A 17,700-nucleotide genomic window follows, 5' to 3' on the forward strand; every position below is an offset into this window, starting at 1 on the left:
CCGGCGCGGCGCGGCCCCTTTAAGAGGCTGCGGCGGCGGCGACCGCGTGACGTCACGGCGCTGCCCGGAACTCAGCTGGGTTTCCCGCACGGCTGTTCCCGGCAGTCGCCCCCCCCCCGGCCCCCTGCACCGCCTCTGCCTAGCGAAGCCCTGCGGCGGGAGGCGGTGCCATCCGGGAAGAGCCGGGGGGGCAGCCCCCTCTCCGCGCGCCGTGACGCACCACACAACGGCCTCGCTGATTGGCTGTCGGAGGCCTGCCGGGGCGGGGCCGCAGGAGCGCCGAGTCGCCATTGGTAGCGGAGTTGTGACGTCACTGTGGGGCGGGGCCGGGCCGCAGGAGGTCCGGTCCCTCGGCGCAGCCGGACGCGATCGCCGCCGTCACCGGGAGCCGCCGCCCCGCCCGCCGGGACCGCCGGTGAGCGCGGGGGGCGCGCGGGCGCTGCTCGCCGCCGGCAGCCGGTGTCCCCCGGGCCGGTGTGGGGCCGGGGCGGGAGCGGGGCCGGCATCGCGGGGTAGCGCGGGGGGGCCTGTCCCGGCTCCCCGTCACTGCAGGGCCGAGCCGCGGTGCGGAGTGGGGTCAGTCTGTGCGGCCCGGGCGGATCTTCCGGGCTGGCACCGCGCACGGGGACAGAACCCGAACCGGCTGCTCGGAGAGCGAGAAGCGGCGGGAGCGGCAGGGCCGGGGGAGGTGCGGCCCGCCCGGTGTGGCCGGGGCTGGCACGGCCTCGGGGGTCCCGTGCGGAACGGGACCGTTAGGACTGGGAGCCCAAAGGGGGCCCGGGCACAGCGGGGCTGCAGGAGCCGGCGGGATCTGCGGGGCTGCGAGCTCAGGGCTGTCACACGCCGCCTGCAGCTCGGGGCCTCCCGCCCGGAGCGGGGCTCCCCGGTGCCGGCCCCGTGGGTGCCGGTGTGTGTGACAGCAGCCGGGTTCTGCAGCTCGGGAGAAGGAGCTGCCCAGGAGCTCTGCGGGGATGGCAGTGCTGCCCACCGCTCCTGCTGCCCGTGTCTGGGTGGCTCCTGTCCCTCGGGCCGTGGGACAGACACTCCCGCATTCCTGTTCCATCTGAGGGACACGGGATGGGAGGGTGGGCTGGCCTGGGCTCACCCTGGGTGCACATCGCGGGGCAGACCCCGCTCCCACCCTGCCGGTGGTCCCTGTCACTCCCCCAGTGTGCTCCATCTGTTGGAGCTGCTGGAGCAGCAGTGCTGGAGCACAGGAGGGGTGCCCTGCGTGCCCCCTGCCCTGGGGTGGATGGTGGCAGTGTCACTCGCAGCTGCTGCAGTGGAATTTCAGCTGGGATGGACCTTGGAGAGCTGCAGTGAGGAGCAGCAGGCCTGTGGGGTGATCACAACTCGTGCTGTGGCTGTGAGGTTGCCCAGAGCCATCTCCCTCCTCCTGTTGCAAATCTCTGCATCTCTGTTTTCCACCTCCAAGCCTGGCTTTGAAATCGTTCCAGAGAAGCAGAGCCAAGTTCTTCTAGCAGCCTTTCCAAAGTGCTGCCAGGGCGCCTGGCTGCCGTGTGGAGCAGTTTTCCATCGGGCTGTTGATGGTTCTGTGGAAAGGGGGGCAGCAAGGTGCCTGCTGCTGCTGCAGGGACTCTGTGGAGTGATGTTGATGGCATCTGTCGTGACCCTGTGATGGCACCCTGGTGATGTGACCTGTGCAGTGCTGTCAGTGACTGAGCTTCATCCTGCCCGTGTCACTGCAGGGGACATGGAGTCCTGGGGTCCTTCTAAGGCTTTTTCCAGTGACTCCCCTATACATGTTGCCCTAGGGCTCATTTCTTGCTGTAGGGGCACACGTGCAGGGTGTTCCCAGGTGTGTCCCAGAGATTAGAAGGCAGGCAGTAAGCAGTTACAGGGTTGCTTGCAGGGCAGCCCCATTTTCAGTGGGGTGGTTGGAGTGTGCAGAGCTGTCCCAGAAGGTGACACTGTGCAGCTGGGCCTGACTCTTGTGCTCTGCCCTTGCAGGAAGATAAAGAAAGATGAACTTTAGCTCTTGATCTACTTTTAGCAGCTCCGCTCTGAGCTCTGGACAGCATGTTTACCCAGGAGCTTGCATCATGCTGCGTTGGTCCTGGCCATGCTGGCTGCTCTCTGGCTCCATTCCAGAGATGGAGGAGAGGCAAACCACAGAGATGGGCAAGCCCAGCAGAATCAGAAAGGTTCAACCCTCAGATTTTTAACCGTGGCTTCCCTTTGGTGGGGCTGACCAGGCAGAGGCTCCTGTGTGAGATCCCAGGGCTGCCAGGATCAGAGCTTCCCTGGCAGTAGTGGCTGCTGCTGTAAGGAATGTCTTAAGGACCTTTTCCTCCAGGAATGTCACAGTGCCTTGGGTGGGTGCCAGGAGGAGCTGGAGTTCAGTGCTGCAAGCTGCCTTGCCCTGCAGCTGTTTGTGGCAGTGGGAAGTGGCTGAGTCCCGTCCAAGTGCTGCTGCCCTGTGGCAGCTTTGGTGCTCTCAGACTGGGGCTCCAGCACCGCTCTGAAATGCCGAGATTGTGCCTTTCAGGTGGAACATCTTAGACCATGGGTCCGGATGTGGCACCTGGTTCTGTTTCTGCAGCAGGTCCGCCTGTGAGCCGCTTGGCACGGGGCGCTGCAGGGGCTGCGCAGCTGCCTCCTGTGCCATGCTGCTGCAGCCCTGTCCTGCTCAGGGCTGGGAGCACAGCTCGGGCAGGAGCTGGGCTGGGGCAGCAGCTGCTGCTGCTTCCGGAGGGGCTGGTGCAGCCCCCCCGCCCCCGGGGCATGGCGCAATAGGAGGCGGGTGCTGAGCTCACCGTGCAGGCGGGGCGATCCCTGCGGGGCTGGTGGGCTTGCACTCAGCCCTGCCCTGTGCTTTTGGTGGGTTTCCCCCCCAGCAGGAGTGGCCACCGCAGCTGCATGGGGCAGAGGGGGCATTCCCTGAGAACTGCCCACAAAGGGCTGAACCCCCTGTGCAATGGGGGCTCTGCTGTGCTGGGCCACAGCTCACAGCCCAGCCCTTGGATGCAGCATCTCAGAGGCTCTGTCACATCAGCCAGGTCTGGCTCCAGGGCTGTAGGAATCTGTGGCCGCTGGCTCTCTCCTTTCTTGTTCACTTGTTGCTCCATTCAAAGCAGGTTTGGTTCATGTGGACTTCTCTGAGGATTGCACCAGCGGGTTGTAGTTCAAGGTTAATGTCCTGCTCCTGCCTTTGGGGCTGTTCAGTGCTGTGAAGTACTAAAAACCTCTCTTAACTCCCATGTCAGTGCCAATGTCTGTCCCCTCCTGATGTCTCAGCCCACAGAGGATGTTCCACTTTCTTTTCTTCACACCCAGACAAATGAGGAAAGAGTCCCTTGGGGGTGGAGGCCACGTAGTGATGCTGCATCACTCAGCGCAGGAGCCTTTGGGGAAAGCAAACCACTTTCTGCAGGGAAGTGACTGCTGGTGTCACGCAGAGCTGTGCCTTCATTTGCCAGCACAGCTGGAGTCCCCTCGTTAGTGTCAGCTTGATTTCCATTGATACAAGTCGTGAACTTGAAAATTGCTCCTTCCCTGTTTCTGCAGCTTCCTGGCAGTCTCCGCCTTCCGCACTTACTGTAAGCTCCACAGCCACTTCCCTGCCTCCCAGCAGGGCCAGCCAGGGGTGCCTTTGAGACCAGATTAAATCCTCATTCCTACCTGTTGCCAGTGGCCAGCCTGCCCATGCCAGCTGTCCTGGAGCACCGTGCCCTGGCTGTCTCTGGTTCTGACCAGAGAGAAGAACCCTTTTCAGGGTCACAGCTGGGTCCTGGCAGGAGCCAGCTCTGAGCCAGCTGTGTTTCCACCCCTCAGGTCTCCCGAGCTGGCCAGGATGGCGCAGTGGAACCAGCTGCAGCAGCTCGACACGCGCTACCTGGAGCAGCTCCACCAGCTCTACAGCGACAGCTTCCCCATGGAGCTCCGGCAGTTCCTGGCCCCCTGGATTGAAAGCCAGGACTGGTAAGGCCTTTTCAAATGCCACTCAGGGGACTTTGCTCATAACACCCACCTGCAGGGGCTCAGGTGGGCTGGAGGAGCTCTGTCACTTCCCCTGCTCCCCTGGTGATGGGACTGGCCTCTCTTTCTGGGGCTCATGTGGCATCAAGGGAAGCAGGACTGTGAATTTAGTGGGATTTTGTGCACTGTGTTAGACCCTGGGCTGGGAAAAGCAGGGGGATGTCCCCATGCAGGGCTGGCTAACACTGACCTCTGTTGTAGAGGGGGCTGACACAGAGCTCTGATGGCTGCGTCCTGTCCATGAGCATGTGGGATGTGCTCACAGACATCAGGTGCTGGTGTGCACCATCTGCCTGGTCTGCTTGACCAGATGGTGATTAGTCACCAGCTGGACTCCATCTTAGAGTTCTTTTCCTTCCTAAATGATTCAGTGATTCTGTAAGTTGCACAGGGGGTGCTGGGTGTGAGCAGAGCCCCCCTGCTTTCCCCCTTGCCCCATGCCAGGCACTCAGGGCTCTCTCTCCCCTGCACAGGGCCTATGCTGCCAGCAAGGAGTCGCACGCCACGCTGGTGTTCCACAACCTGCTGGGGGAGATTGACCAGCAGTACAGCCGCTTCCTGCAGGAGTCCAACGTCCTCTACCAGCACAACCTGCGCCGCATCAAGCAGTTCCTGCAGGTGAGCTGGGAGCTGCCAGCATCGTGGGGTCTCGGGGTTTCTGCTGCTCACAGTGACCCCCAGATGTGTTAGAGAATCTCTTTTCCCAGCCCAGCTGTTGAAGAAAGAGTCAGAACTCTTCTATTCTCGTTCTCAAGGTTGTTTATTGTTTCATATCTATAAAATTCTTTCTCTGGCCTGTCGAGGTCCGTTCAGCAGGTCAGACAGAGGCACGCTGGTGTTATCTTTTTATACTAAAAACTACGTGTACATTATTTACCATAACTTCCCAATACCTATCACCTATGTTAGACAGTGAGCTTCTACTCTAAACCAATCCAAAAGTGCCAACATCACAGCAGAAGATGGAGGCCAAGAAGAAGGAGAAAGGCTGGACACACCCAGATTCCTCCTGAATCCCCATTCTAAAAACCCCAAAAAATCTATTTTTCACCCTGTGACAAACTAATTATTATTATAATCCCTCCTTCTTGCCTCCTGAACCCCCATTCCAAAAACCCCAAAAATCTATTTTTCACCCTGTGACAAGCTAACTGTTATTTTACTTAGACTTTCGTGGCTTGCAGATCCTCATCTAAGGTTGATAATTTTTTCCATGGGTCATAATCAAAGTCACAGGTGTCTTGAGCTGTGTGCCAGGGTCTCTGAGCCCCCTGGCAGGGGTTTGGGCAATCCAGGATAGCCAGAGGGATGTCCTGATTCTGACAGTGGGGGAGCTGGTGAGGGTCTGAGTGATTCCTTGGCGCAGCTCACCATCCACAGCCCTGATGTGGAGATCCTAGGAGTTGCCTTGAGCCTGCTGACCCTGTTTGACCCTTTACAGAGCAGATACCTGGAGAAGCCAATGGAAATCGCCCGCATCGTGGCTCGCTGCCTCTGGGAAGAGTCCCGGCTCCTCCAGACAGCTGCTACTGCAGCCCAGGTCAGTGGCCACGTATCCCAGGGCCTCCTGGTCCTGGCCATCCTGATTCCTGAGAGCCAGGACACAGCCTGGGTGTTCTGGCTGAGTGTCTCCATCTCTCCTCTCCTGTGCTGCCCTGGAGCTGGTGCTGAAGAGAGCAGCCAGCTGCCAGTGTGTGTTAAGGATGGGCTGAGGACCCTGCAGAACCTCCTCAGGCTGGAAGGGAGCATCCCCAGGTTACAGCCCTGTCCTTATGCCCTTCTTGTCCCCTCTGCAGCAAGGGGGACAGGCAACACATCCCACAGCAGCTGTGGTGACAGAGAAGCAGCAGATGCTGGAGCAGCACCTGCAGGATGTCAGGAAGAGAGTGCAGGTATGTGTCTGCCTGGGCACCTTCAGCAGCTCTCCCCGCCACAATTCTTGAGTGCTGTGAGTGAAATCACATTTCTTGCCTTCCAGGATCTGGAGCAGAAGATGAAAGTGGTGGAGAATCTCCAGGATGACTTTGATTTTAACTACAAGACTTTGAAAAGCCAAGGAGGTAATGACAGCTCATTAGCATCTGCAAACCACAGTGTGTTCCTGCAAGGAAACTTGTTGGAGAGGTGTTCCAACCTCCACTCCCAGAGGGAATGTGCTCATTCTCAGCCCATTTGCATGGCAATTGGATAAACCTGGTCTTCTGTTTCTGCCAAGGATGCTGCCCTTGGGGAAGCTGAACTAAGCTTTGCTGTAAGCACAGCAGCAGGGTGGGGAGGGATTGGCCTCTGTGGGTGCAGGAGAGCCACGGAGCTGCTTGGAGGCTGTGCCAGATTCCTGCTTGGCTGTAGGGTGCCTGCACTTTGCTGTGCAAGTGTCGTGTTGTTGTGGCACTTGAGGAGGTGTGAAGAGTGTGGCTGAAGCTTCTCACCTCTGCACAGACATGCAGGACCTGAACGGCAACAACCAGTCAGTGACCCGGCAGAAGATGCAGCAGCTGGAGCAAATGCTGACAGCACTGGACCAGATGCGCAGGGTAAGAGGGGCAGCTGGCCCTCCAGATTGCTCTGGGTGCACATGGGAATCTATAAAATGAGAGGGTTTTGGGCTTACAAGCAGGTATTGTATTTGAAGGAAGCAAGCATTGTTTTAACCAAAGGTACATGTGCTTATAGTGGTTGGATAGAACTACTGTCAATGTGCTTTTTGTGTGATTGGTCAAAAAACTTTTAAAGTAAGTTGTAACATTAAGTTCTTTGTCTGCTGCCTAAGATGTGAGCTGGTGGCATCTTCCCATTGTCATAACCATGTAATGAGACTGATGCTGAAAAATAAAACAGCTCAAAGCATGTTCCTCAGCAATTCCATCCCGTTTGTGATTTGTACATAGCCCCAGCTGGCAATAGGTGCAGATCCCCCTTCTTCAGGGCTGGAGTTTAGTAGCTCCTGCATGGCCAGAACCAGGATCAGTGCAGCAAGCACAGCCCTGGGTGACTTCTTCCTTGCTTGTGAATGTGAAACTTGTGGGTCTGTGGGGGAAGTCACAGCGTGCTGAAGGTTCTGCTTTCTCTCCTGGCAGGGCATAGTGAGCGAGCTGGCTGGGCTGCTGTCTGCCATGGAATATGTGCAGAAGATGCTCGCAGATGAGGAACTGGCAGACTGGAAGAGGAGACAGCAGATTGCCTGCATTGGTGGCCCACCCAATATCTGCCTGGACAGGCTTGAGAACTGGTGAGAGCTGCCTGGGACTGTGTCAGTGCCTAGAGCAGTGGCACTCAGACACCTGCTGTGGAAATGAGCTCTTGCTCTCTGGAATTGTCCTTGCAAAATGGACATTTCTGATGTTTGCATGTGTGAATGTAGCCTGCAGCTTAGACTGAGCCATGCTGGTGCTGGGAAGGTGTCCCACTGTCCCCAGCTCTGTGCCTGGGGGATTCTGAGGCTGCTGGAAAGTTTATGGCCTTGGAGTCACCTGGGCATGTGCAGGTTTTGTTTGTAATGCATGGCCTAGAAAAATGCTCTGGCCTTGGAGCCACAGACACACTCAGTTCTTGACTGGCTTGGCATGGAGATTGTGTTCCTGCATGGGAAGAGGAGGGCTCTGCAGGCTGGACAGTGTGGGCTTGGCAGCCAGAGCTAATGTTGGTTCTCCCTGCTCCCCTAGGATAACCTCCCTCGCTGAATCACAGCTACAGACCCGGCAGCAGATCAAGAAGTTGGAAGAACTGCAGCAAAAAGTGTCCTACAAGGGTGACCCAATCGTCCAGCACCGGCCCATGCTGGAGGAGCGCATTGTGGAGCTGTTCAGGAACCTGATGAAAAGGTGCTGAGAGCAGGTGGGAGCTGCATGGCCGTGGGTGGAGGGTGGGCAGTGAGGTCTGACTGTGGTCTCTGTGCTGTTCCTGCAGTGCTTTTGTGGTGGAGAGGCAGCCCTGCATGCCCATGCACCCTGACCGGCCCCTGGTCATCAAGACAGGTGTGCAGTTCACCACCAAAGTCAGGTGGGTGCCTCCCCACAGGTGAGGGAGGGGAGCTGAGCAGGGAGGGCAGCCTGGGGTCACTCTCTGAAGATGCTGCTGCAGATGCAGCCGCCGTGCTGGGAAGGGATGGATACCAGCAGGATAGATCCCAGAAGGATGATCCCAGAGGGCTGGAGTGCTGCCCACATGACTCAGTGTAGGCTGGCTGGGGATCTGCTGGGTTCTGGTAAATCCTGTTGTGGGGGTGGGAAGCATCAGCACATCCCTGGCCGGCTGCTGCTCAGCCTGGGCCATGTTCCCTGCCATGCTCTGACACCAGGCTCTGCCTGGAGCTTCCTTGCCCTTTCCCAGCTGCCTCTGTGGCAGCCTCTGGCCCAGAGTGGTGTGCAGGGTGTTTGTTCAGAGCCTGGCCTGGGCTGTCAGCAGCCCAAATGAGCTCCTTGGGATATTCAAAGGAGTACCAGCACCTCCCTGGCTCTGGGGACAGGTGCCAGGGCTGTGTGAAGGTGTGCCCAGGGCTGCCACAGGAGCTGGTCCATGCTGCTGGCTGTGCCTGGTGCCCTGTGGAACAGGAGCACTTTCTGTGCACAGCATGTTCATGCTCTGTGTCTGCTGACTCTTGCAGGTTGTTGGTCAAGTTCCCAGAGCTGAACTATCAGCTGAAAATCAAAGTCTGCATTGACAAGTGAGTCCTGTGCTTCCCTTCCAGTGGCACCGGGTGGGGTAACTGGGATGGGAGTGATTCCTGCTGCCCCTGGACTGGGCTCAATCTCCACAACAAGGGCCAGTGTGGCCCCCAGTTGAAGGGGAGGGTGCAGGGTGGTGCTCAGTACTGAGGGTTCACCCCCACGTGGGGGGAAGGCCTGTGGGGCTCATGGGACTTGTGCTGGGATGCAGCTGGCACCACACAGCAGCTTGTCTGCATCAGGGTGGGAAGGCCACAGCCATGACCTGGTGTCTGTTTCCCCTTTTCTAGGGACTCTGGGGACGTTGCTGCACTTCGAGGGTAAGTGTTTGCTTTGTCCTTATTTCTTGTTTCTGCTTTTATTTCTGGCAAACATCCCACCACACATTCACTCCAAGACTGCCCTGCCAGCCTGACTCTGTCCTCTTGCCAGGTCCCGCAAGTTTAACATCCTGGGGACCAACACCAAGGTGATGAACATGGAGGAGTCAAACAATGGCAGCCTCTCAGCAGAGTTCAAACACCTGGTGGGTACCATGGGCTCCTGGGCTGCTCCTGTACAGCCAGGTGTCCTGGTGGTGCTGCTGCAGCCTGTCCCTCTCTCTGCAGACCCTGAGGGAGCAGCGCTGTGGGAATGGAGGCCGAGCCAACTGTGATGTGAGTGTCAGGGGCCCTGGGAGGGGGCCTGGCCATTGCCAGGGGCAGCTGAGCCTGGAGGGGATGCAGGGGGTCCACCAGCACTGATTGGCACGTTGGCAGCTTGCCAGGCCAGCCCCAGCAGCTGTGCTGGGTCTGGTGGTTGTGTGTTGGGTTCAGGGTGGGTGTTCTGTGGTGCTCATGGTGTGTCCTTCTGCCCCAGGCCTCGCTGATAGTCACTGAGGAGCTGCACCTCATCACTTTTGAGACAGAGGTGTATCACCAGGGGCTGAAGATCGACCTGGAGGTGAGGCTTGGGTCACTGCACTCACCACCGTGGGTCTGGGTGGAGCCCTGGGAGTTGTCCCAACCCATGGTGACATCCTCTCTTTGCAGACCCATTCGCTGCCTGTGGTGGTCATCTCCAACATCTGCCAGATGCCCAATGCCTGGGCATCCATCCTGTGGTACAACATGCTGACCAACAACCCCAAGGTAGGGCTGGTGTGGGAGTGCAGCAGGGCACGTGTCAGGATGGGGGTGTCACAGTGAGAGAGGGAAACTGAGGCTGGAGAGCAAGGCTGAGGCTGTACCCGGCCCTCCTCCTGCCCCATGTGCCACTCAGGGCTGTGTGTTCCCTCGTGCAGAACGTGAACTTCTTCACCAAGCCCCCCATTGGGACCTGGGACCAGGTGGCAGAGGTGCTGAGCTGGCAGTTCTCCTCCACCACCACGCGCGGGCTCAGCATCGAGCAGCTGACCACGCTGGCAGAGAAACTGCTGGGTAAGAGTGGGCTGACGTGCCAGGGTGTCCTGCCCATCCCTTTGTCCCCTGGTGTGATTCCCCACCTGTACATGTCAGCCGAGAGGGAGGTCCTGTGTTTTGGCCTGAGTCATTTTCAGGTGCTTGGTTTTCTCCCAAATGGCACAAACCCTGGAAGTGGTGTCTTTGGAAGGACAGCTCTATTTAAATGGTTGTGTTCTTTTTTTCTCTTCCAGGACCAGGTGTGAATTACTCTGGCTGTCAGATCACTTGGGCCAAGTTCTGCAAGGTAGAATTTCCTCTCTTCCCTGAGCACCTTTCCTTGGCTGTTCCCTCCTTCCAAGCTGTGCTAGCAGCCTCTCTGCCTTTTCCCCAGGAGAACATGGCTGGCAAAGGCTTCTCTTTCTGGGTCTGGCTGGATAACATCATTGACTTGGTGAAGAAGTACATCCTGGCACTGTGGAACGAAGGGTGAGTGCCAGCCCAGAGCCTGAGGTTAGGCTGGGCCTTGGAAGAGTCCCACAGGTTCCACCCTGATGGCGTGGGGTGCCTGTCCATGTGCCAGGTGTGCTGTCCTGGGATACTTTTTGCTGTTTCAGAGTGAAAACTCACCTGGGAACCCATAAAATGTCAGTGGCCAGGCTGAGTTGTGCTGTTGAGCAGAGCTGGCAGGACTTAACATCCTGGAGGAGCTGCTCCTGTGCCCTGACCCCCATTTGTTGTTCTTGCTTCCTCCTGCCCAGGTACATCATGGGCTTCATCAGCAAGGAGCGGGAGCGAGCCATCCTGAGCACCAAGCCCCCAGGGACCTTTCTGCTGCGCTTCAGTGAGAGCAGCAAGGAGGGTGGCATCACCTTCACCTGGGTGGAGAAGGACATCAGTGGTACGAGCTCTACCCTGGGTGCCTGGCTTGACATTCCAGCTTCCAGAGGGGGCTTGGATGCCCTCATAAGCATTTGTCCTTGTCCCAACAAGCTGTTTGTGTGGGTTAGCTTCTGAGCCTGGCTGCCCTTTGCTGGTCTTTGCCTTCTGGGTGTCTGTGCCCACGTGCTGCCCATGGGCACAGTTTTCTATGGCACTGAACACAGTCAGATCGCAGTCCTGCCCTGTGGTCTGCTGTGTGCCCCAGGCCCAGCTTGTTCCTATTGCTCTGGGGGTGTCTGAAGGTGTCTGCCTTTGTTCTGTGCCAAAATTCTCCTTCCTTGCACAGGGAAGACGCAGATCCAGTCGGTGGAGCCTTACACCAAGCAGCAGCTCAACAACATGTCCTTTGCTGAGATCATCATGGGCTACAAGATCATGGATGCCACCAACATCCTGGTGTCCCCTCTGGTGTACCTGTACCCAGATATCCCCAAGGAGGAGGCATTTGGGAAGTACTGCCGCTCTGAGAGCCAGGAACACTCGGAAGCCACAGACTCAGGTAGTCGTTGACTTTCTGTGGCTCCTTTGTCACAGGGAAGCTCTGGCCCAGCCAGGAACCTGTGTCATCCCTGGAGGGCACAGCCACAGTGTGGGACCAGCCATGGGGCAGAGGGTGGGCACTGCCTGTGTTCTGGGGGGCAGAGAGAAGGATTTGTCCTCGGGTGGGTGCTGATGAAGCTTCTCCCTCCTTGCAGGTGCTGCTCCATACCTGAAGACCAAGTTCATCTGTGTCACCCCGTGAGTGTTCCTGGGAGCTGTGCTTGGAGGGTGTTTGTGTGCTCAGCCTTGCTTAAGGGAGAGGTTTCCTTCCTTTCTTTCCACCTCTGTCTGAGCTTTGCTTGGTTCCTGTGGGGTTCCCAGCCTGGGGTGACGGTGGGGCCTGAGCCAGGCTCCGGCTGCTGCCCAAACCACAGCCCCGTTCTTCCCCTCCGGGGCCCCTTTCCTCTGGAGAGCTCTGGGGGCCCCTCAGCGGGTACAGGGGGTGTTAGAGAGCTCTGGCCAGGCCCTCATGTGGAGCTTTCTGTGCTTCTTCTCTCTCGGACAGCACCTCCTTCAGCAACACCATCGACCTGCCCATGTCCCCGCGCACGCTGGACTCGCTCATGCAGTTCGGCAGCAGCAGCGAGGGCGCGGAGAGCAACGCGGGCGGGCAGTTTGGTGAGTCTGGGGGGGCTCCAGGGGGCCCTGGCTGCCAGCCCACACCCAGGGCCCCGTAACCCTGCCTGTGTCTGCCCGCAGAGTCGCTGACCTTCGACATGGAGCTGACCCCAGAGTGCGCGTCCTCGCCCATGTGAGGGGCTGCAGCTCAGCCTTCCCACCTCCAGAGCCTCCCCTGGATTTGTCCCACTCGGCTGCAGCTGCTCCAGGAACTGCTGGGGGCCAGGGTCCCTGCATGGGTCAGGTCCTCACCTCACCCAACAGCGCAGCCCCTCTCTGGGGTGGTGCAGCTCATCTCTGGGGGAGGGGGATGAACCTTTTTCTATTTCCTTCCATAACAGTTTTCTATTATTTTTGCTCATTCAAGTGCCTATTTGCCTCCGATTGCAGCCACAGTTCCTACAAACGCTTCCACAGCCCCGGTCCCGCTGCTGGAAGGTGTTGCCCTGACTGTGCCCGCACCCAAACCCACAAATCTGGAATTGCAGAGGGGATTTGCCATGTGGCAGGGTCTGCCCTGCTGCTCCCAGCACGTCCTAGAGCTTGCAGGGTGCTGGGGTGAGTCCCCTCTCTGCACGCACCTGGCCCTGGTTTTGGCCAGGATGACCAGGACAGGGCTCGGAGCTGCAGGTGGATGTATCCAGGTGCTCCCACCCTGGGCTCAGCAGGCACTGCCCCTGCTGGACTCAGCCTGGGTTTGCTGGGAGCCCAGAGGTTCAGGAGCTGCTTGTGCTTGTCCCCAGCTTCCTGCTTTGGGCACAGTGACCTGGCCAATGCCAGCAGCCCGGGCTCCTTTTGGGATGGCTGGTGTCCCTGGGGTAGGGCAGTGCTGCTACCCAGTAATGGCACCTGTGTGTGAACAGCATTTGCAGCTGTGGCCCATTTTGGGAGCTGGGTGAAGCCACAGGGGCCGTCCTGGCTTCCCTGTGGCCAGGCTGGTGCTGGGAGCATGGTCTTGCTTCCAGCACTGTGCTGAGTTAGACCAGTTGGACCCTGAGGAACTGGGGGAGCCAGCACTGCTGCCAGTGGGGCACCTGGCCTGACCCTGACCCTTTCTTTGTGAGTTGTGAGGGGCCAGGCATGGGGTCTGCAGCTTCATGGGGGCTTCATGTGGCATTTCTGTTGGAGGTTGGCCCTCACAGTTAAGGTGGGAAGGTCAAGAGTTGAAGGGAACAGGTGGATGTGAGGAGAGGAACCTGCTGTGGGGCAATGCAGGACTGACAGGGGTGTTGTGAAGGGCAGTGTCTTGAATTTTGGGGGGTTGGTCCTGCATTTAACAGGACTGGGGGAGCCCTCCTGCCCTTTCCATGCAGTGGGCAAACAGACACGGATGAGCAGTGGAGGGGTGGGGGAGGCAGTGGGAGAGCTGCTCCCTCCGAGTTGCATCACAGCTGATGGCAGGGAACCAGAGGGCAGGGGGAGGATCCCCATGGCTGCGGGGTCTGGGCAAGCCCCTCCAAGCTGTGTGGGAGCAGGAGGGGGGTTTGTGGCTGGCCCTGGGGCTGCTCAGGGGCGATGAGGGCCCTTTGCCCCTCTGCTCGCTCACTGCCTCCGGCCGCAGTCCCTGGCAGCATTCAATACTGTAAAAAAATTTTATTTTTTTGTATATTTTATTGCTGTATCTACAGGCTTTAACTTTCTCCGAAATAAAGGCCCTGAAGCGACGTGCTGTGGGGTGCGAGCTGGGCTCTGCCTGCGGCACCCACCTGACCCTGCTCTGGGAACTGGGGCCTCCTTCGGCGCAACCCGGCCCCGCTGCCGCCGCTGCGGTTTGCGCGGCGCGAGCGGCCCCGGCTCCTGCCCGGCAGGCGTGGGCAGCTGCCCCTTCCCGGGGCTGCGGGGCCCTTCCCAGGGCAGCCAGGGGGCAGCGGCCCTGCCCCAGCCCGTGGTTGCTTTCTCTGCCCCAGAGACGCGCCCGGGTCTCCTCCAGTTGTGTAAAGGAAATGCCGGTGCCAGCGTGGGAGGGCACAGCAGCGCTGGGGCCCTGCTCTGGCTGCTCTCAGCCTGGGGCTGCAGAGGGGCCCCTGTGAGTGCTTCTGCCCTGGGGGGTGATGGGCAGGGGGTGCCAGGCTCTGCAAGGCATGGCTTGATGGTTGTGTGAGGCTGGTGACAGTGACACGCTTTGCACACACAGCCCTGGTGGAGCCCACCGCAGCCCTTGCACCCCTAGCCCTCTGCAATACCACGTGGATGTGAGGAACCATGAACAGGATCATTCCAGGGTTTGTGCTCTGATGAGGCCAAGAGGGAGAGATTATTTCTCTGTCAGAGCAGGATTAGGGGGATTGTTCGTGCAGGTCATGTGGAACTGGCCGTGCTGCATCAGTTGAGGCACTGGAGGTGCACTGGAGCCTTCTCTGCCCTCTGTGTGCCCTGGAGCATCCTGCTTAGGGCTGAGCTGACCATGTTCCTGCTTTGGGAACCAGCCCCACTGCATTTCACTGTCAAACCAAGCCAGGGCTCTGCCCAGGCCCCACAAACCCATCCCTGCTCTCAAGGCAGCTGTGTCGGATCATTGCCTGTCTCAGTGGTGCAGCCCAGGTGCTGCAGGTGGGGGGCAGCTCACAAAGGAATGAGGCCCAGACCCCCTTCTCCTGCCCTGGCAGGTACCAGCTCCCCTCTGGCAGCTGCAGGGTGGGGTTGAGAACCCAGGACTAAGGAATTTTCTTACCCATCTGCAACCCCTGGTGTTGCCACAACCAGTTGGTGTCAGGAATGTGGTGTTTCATTCCTGTGCCTGCAGATCAGGGGTTCCTTATCTCCCTGGCCCCACTGCATCCCTGTTGGCACCTGCCCCAGCCCTGAGTGATGGGGTCAAGGGGCCACTGCTCCCACCTCAGAGCTCCTGCTGTCAATGCTCTGGGGAGCAGCAGGCTGGGAACTCCTGGAGCCTGATGGGCAGCAGGAGAAAGTGCCCAGGGAAGGTCCCTGTGCTGGAGAAACCAGCAGCAACTGGGGCAAGGGATACTTGCCAGCATCCTGTCCCCTTCCTCCTGCCCCAGTCAGCCCTGCAGCCCTTGCTCTCTGCCTGTGCTGGGGCAGGAGGTTGTTTGTGGCTCCAAAAGGAGGTCACAGGGTGGCTTTGCTCCTTGCCCAGGCCTGCAGCACAGTGGGGAGGAGTGGGGACAGTGTCTGAGCCAAGCGTGCAAATGGATTAGGGGTTTCCAAATGCAGATAATCCGCTTGGGATGCGTGACGGGCGCAGGGCAGCCCTGTGGGGATGGGCAGCCACCTGCCAGGGCAGCCCTGGGCCAGGGGCACTCCAGAGCAGGGGCTCAGGCAGGGTCCCACTGGTACCTGGGGTGTCTGAGCTGTGCAATAGTGACAGTCCTTGGGAATAAGGCAGCAGACAGGGATTAGAGAGAACACAGTTTATCTGCAGCTCCAGAGCCAAGCAGCTGAATGAGCAGGGCTGCAGTGAGGGGTGGGAGGCAGAGACCCCCCCAGATCTCAGCCCGAGGACCAGCCTAAGGGTCCCCTCTGGCCCTCCCAGGTGCTGGGTGGGATCTTCCCACAGCAACACGTGCTGAGCTGCAGAGCACATGGCACTGCTGGCCAAGTCAAGAGCCATCCCAATGCCTGCTTCCAGTGCTCAGAACACAACAGTCAAATAAATATTGCGTCACACTCAGATAAATACACAGCAGAGCAGAGCCAACCAGTGGTGGCTTCCACTGCCACATGTGGCAGAGGTCCGACCCAGAGCTCCAGCACACTGTGATCACCAAAACCACCACCTCCCAGCCATTCCCGGAGGGCACAACCTGCCTGTTTCCCTACAGGTGTCCCATCCTGGCTCACAGTGCAGTGGTGGCACCAGCACCGAGGGCTCTGCTCACCCTGACACGGGGTGAAGGGCCCTGGCCCTGCTGCAGCTGCTGCACCGGGCTGACCTGTGGCAGCACGTTGGTGGCTGGAGCAGCTGGGACTGAGTGGTTACTGTGGCAACCTGAGCTCTGCAAGGGAGAGCAGGGATGCAGGGAGAGCACGGGGATGCATGGGGATGTGCAGGGATGCTGGGATGCACCAGCGTGGGGTGAGGGCCAAGTGCAGCCCTGGTGCTGTGCTGCTGATGCCCCCAGCCAGCCCTGGCACTGGGGTGGGCAGGAGATAATTGTGCCCTTGGTGCCAGCTGGGCTGTGGGTGCCCCCCCGTGCCCCCTCAGGTGCAGAGATACTCACTGAGCTGATGGGGGGTTCTGGTGCCCTCTGCAGACCCAGTCGGGCTCTCACTCTTCTGGCCGTTCCAGTAGCAGAAATTGGGTGTTCTTTCCTAGCAGGAGGAGCTATGGAGTCTTTGCCCAAGCAATGGCACTGCTTGGCTGCTGAGGCCAAGCGTTTGCTGGGTTGTTCCCAGCCCCATCCGAGTGGCTGGAGGCAGAGGTTTCCTGTGGAAATTCCCCTTTGGACAAAATGTCATTTCCGTTTTTTTGCTGGAGCAGATCGTCCCCTCCTCCTGGCACTGGGCACCACCAGGCTGAGCCTGTGCCAGTGACAAACATCTCTGGTGCCCCCGCTTTGCCCTGCCCACGGCTCCAAGTCGTGTGCTGCCCATGGGTGGCCGGGTTCTGGCAGGGTCTGTGCTGCTGCCCTGTCCCCCTCACCGTTCCCAGGCTGCCTCTTGCACCAGCAGCAGGGCTGGAACCCCGCAGGGCCCATCCACACTGGCTCTCCAGTGGGACCTTTGTGGGAAAATGTGAATCTGTGACTAATGTGGGGATTCATCTGTTTCAAATTAGCTGGGCTGCATTATCACAACGGGGTTTTGTTTTGAGACCTGGGAGTGTGAGGGATGCAAAGCAGGGATGGGTTGGGGCTGGGCTCCCCCCTGAGAGCTCCTGGTTCCCGGTAAGCAGGAGGGGATGGAGCCGAGGCCGTGTCCTGCCCGCAGGTGACGTGGTTGGGTGTTTGTGCTCTGTCCAAGCCCTCTGCACATCCCGGGAGCAGCGGGGAGCATTGCAGAGGATCCTCGCATACAGGATGTGCCCGGCGGCCAGTAGCCAAAAGCGTCAGGGCCTCTCCAGAGCCGCCTAAATAAATGTTTCCACTCCTGAGTAATAATTAAGACCCTTGAGATGCCACTTAGAGAGAAAGGCCGTTCCGCCTGCACTCTTTGCGCTCCCGCTCCAAGCACAGAGGCAATTTTCTCGGAAATCCATTACGAAGCTCCAGACTCCCTCCGTCCCCGGAATGCGCGGCGTCATTCGGCATCCTGCTGAGCTCATGCGAGGTGCCCGTGCGTCCGGCTGCGGCTCAGCCCGGATCGTGCTCACCTTCCCAGAGGCTTCCGAGACTCTCTGAGGCACAAAGAGAACCGGGGCAGAGCTAAGATCGCTTCGGGGAATCGCTGGGGTGGAGCTGGGGCAGCTCCAGGGGCAGCCTCTCCATCGGTCACTGCTGCAGTCACTGTTCTTCTGCTCTTTTCCTCTGGAAAGGAAGAATTTCTCCTGGTAACATCCACACCAGCCAGCTCAGAGTCTTCCTTGGGACCTGGTGAAAACAAATAGTGATTGGATTGGATTGGATTTTATTGGATTCCATTTGCCCTCTCAGCATGGA

The 17,700-nt window shown here is 59.0% G+C and overlaps 1 protein-coding gene across 2 annotated transcripts; it reads left to right on the forward strand.

The window, feature by feature from the left end:
- Positions 1-325: 325 nt before the first annotated feature.
- STAT3 (signal transducer and activator of transcription 3) lies at positions 326-13,826 on the forward strand. Of its 2 annotated transcripts, none has more exons than XM_030966132.1 (24): positions 326-415; positions 3,796-3,942; positions 4,473-4,617; positions 5,441-5,539; positions 5,796-5,891; positions 5,978-6,059; positions 6,439-6,533; positions 7,077-7,228; positions 7,662-7,820; positions 7,906-7,998; positions 8,603-8,662; positions 8,954-8,983; positions 9,096-9,189; positions 9,272-9,319; positions 9,522-9,605; positions 9,695-9,793; positions 9,946-10,081; positions 10,297-10,349; positions 10,437-10,531; positions 10,804-10,943; positions 11,271-11,486; positions 11,680-11,722; positions 12,030-12,142; positions 12,224-13,826. In XM_030966132.1, exons 2-24 carry the CDS (start codon positions 3,815-3,817, stop codon positions 12,277-12,279), a joined length of 2,316 nt encoding a protein of 771 aa, XP_030821992.1. In that variant the 5' UTR covers positions 326-415; positions 3,796-3,814; the 3' UTR covers positions 12,280-13,826. The 2 variants fall into 2 exon arrangements, with proteins under 2 accessions (XP_030821992.1, XP_030821994.1); XM_030966134.1 differs by having other exon boundaries at positions 11,271-11,483.
- The last annotated feature ends 3,874 nt before the right edge of the window (positions 13,827-17,700 follow it).

The sequence above is a fragment of the Camarhynchus parvulus genome, chromosome 27, assembly GCF_901933205.1.
Source record: "Camarhynchus parvulus chromosome 27, STF_HiC, whole genome shotgun sequence".
In the NCBI taxonomy this organism is placed as follows: Eukaryota; Metazoa; Chordata; class Aves; order Passeriformes; family Thraupidae; genus Camarhynchus; species Camarhynchus parvulus.

Bases quoted from the DNA above. Each gene is read 5' to 3' on its own strand.
- STAT3 (XM_030966132.1), top strand. From the start codon at position 3,815: ATGGCGCAGTGGAACCAGCTGCAGCAGCTCGACACGCGCTACCTGGAG. The intron at 5,892-5,977 runs GTATGTGTCTGC...CTTGCCTTCCAG, and splicing joins ATGTCAGGAAGAGAGTGCAG to GATCTGGAGCAGAAGATGAA. The intron at 11,487-11,679 runs GTCGTTGACTTT...CCCTCCTTGCAG, and splicing joins GGAAGCCACAGACTCAGGTA to GTGCTGCTCCATACCTGAAG.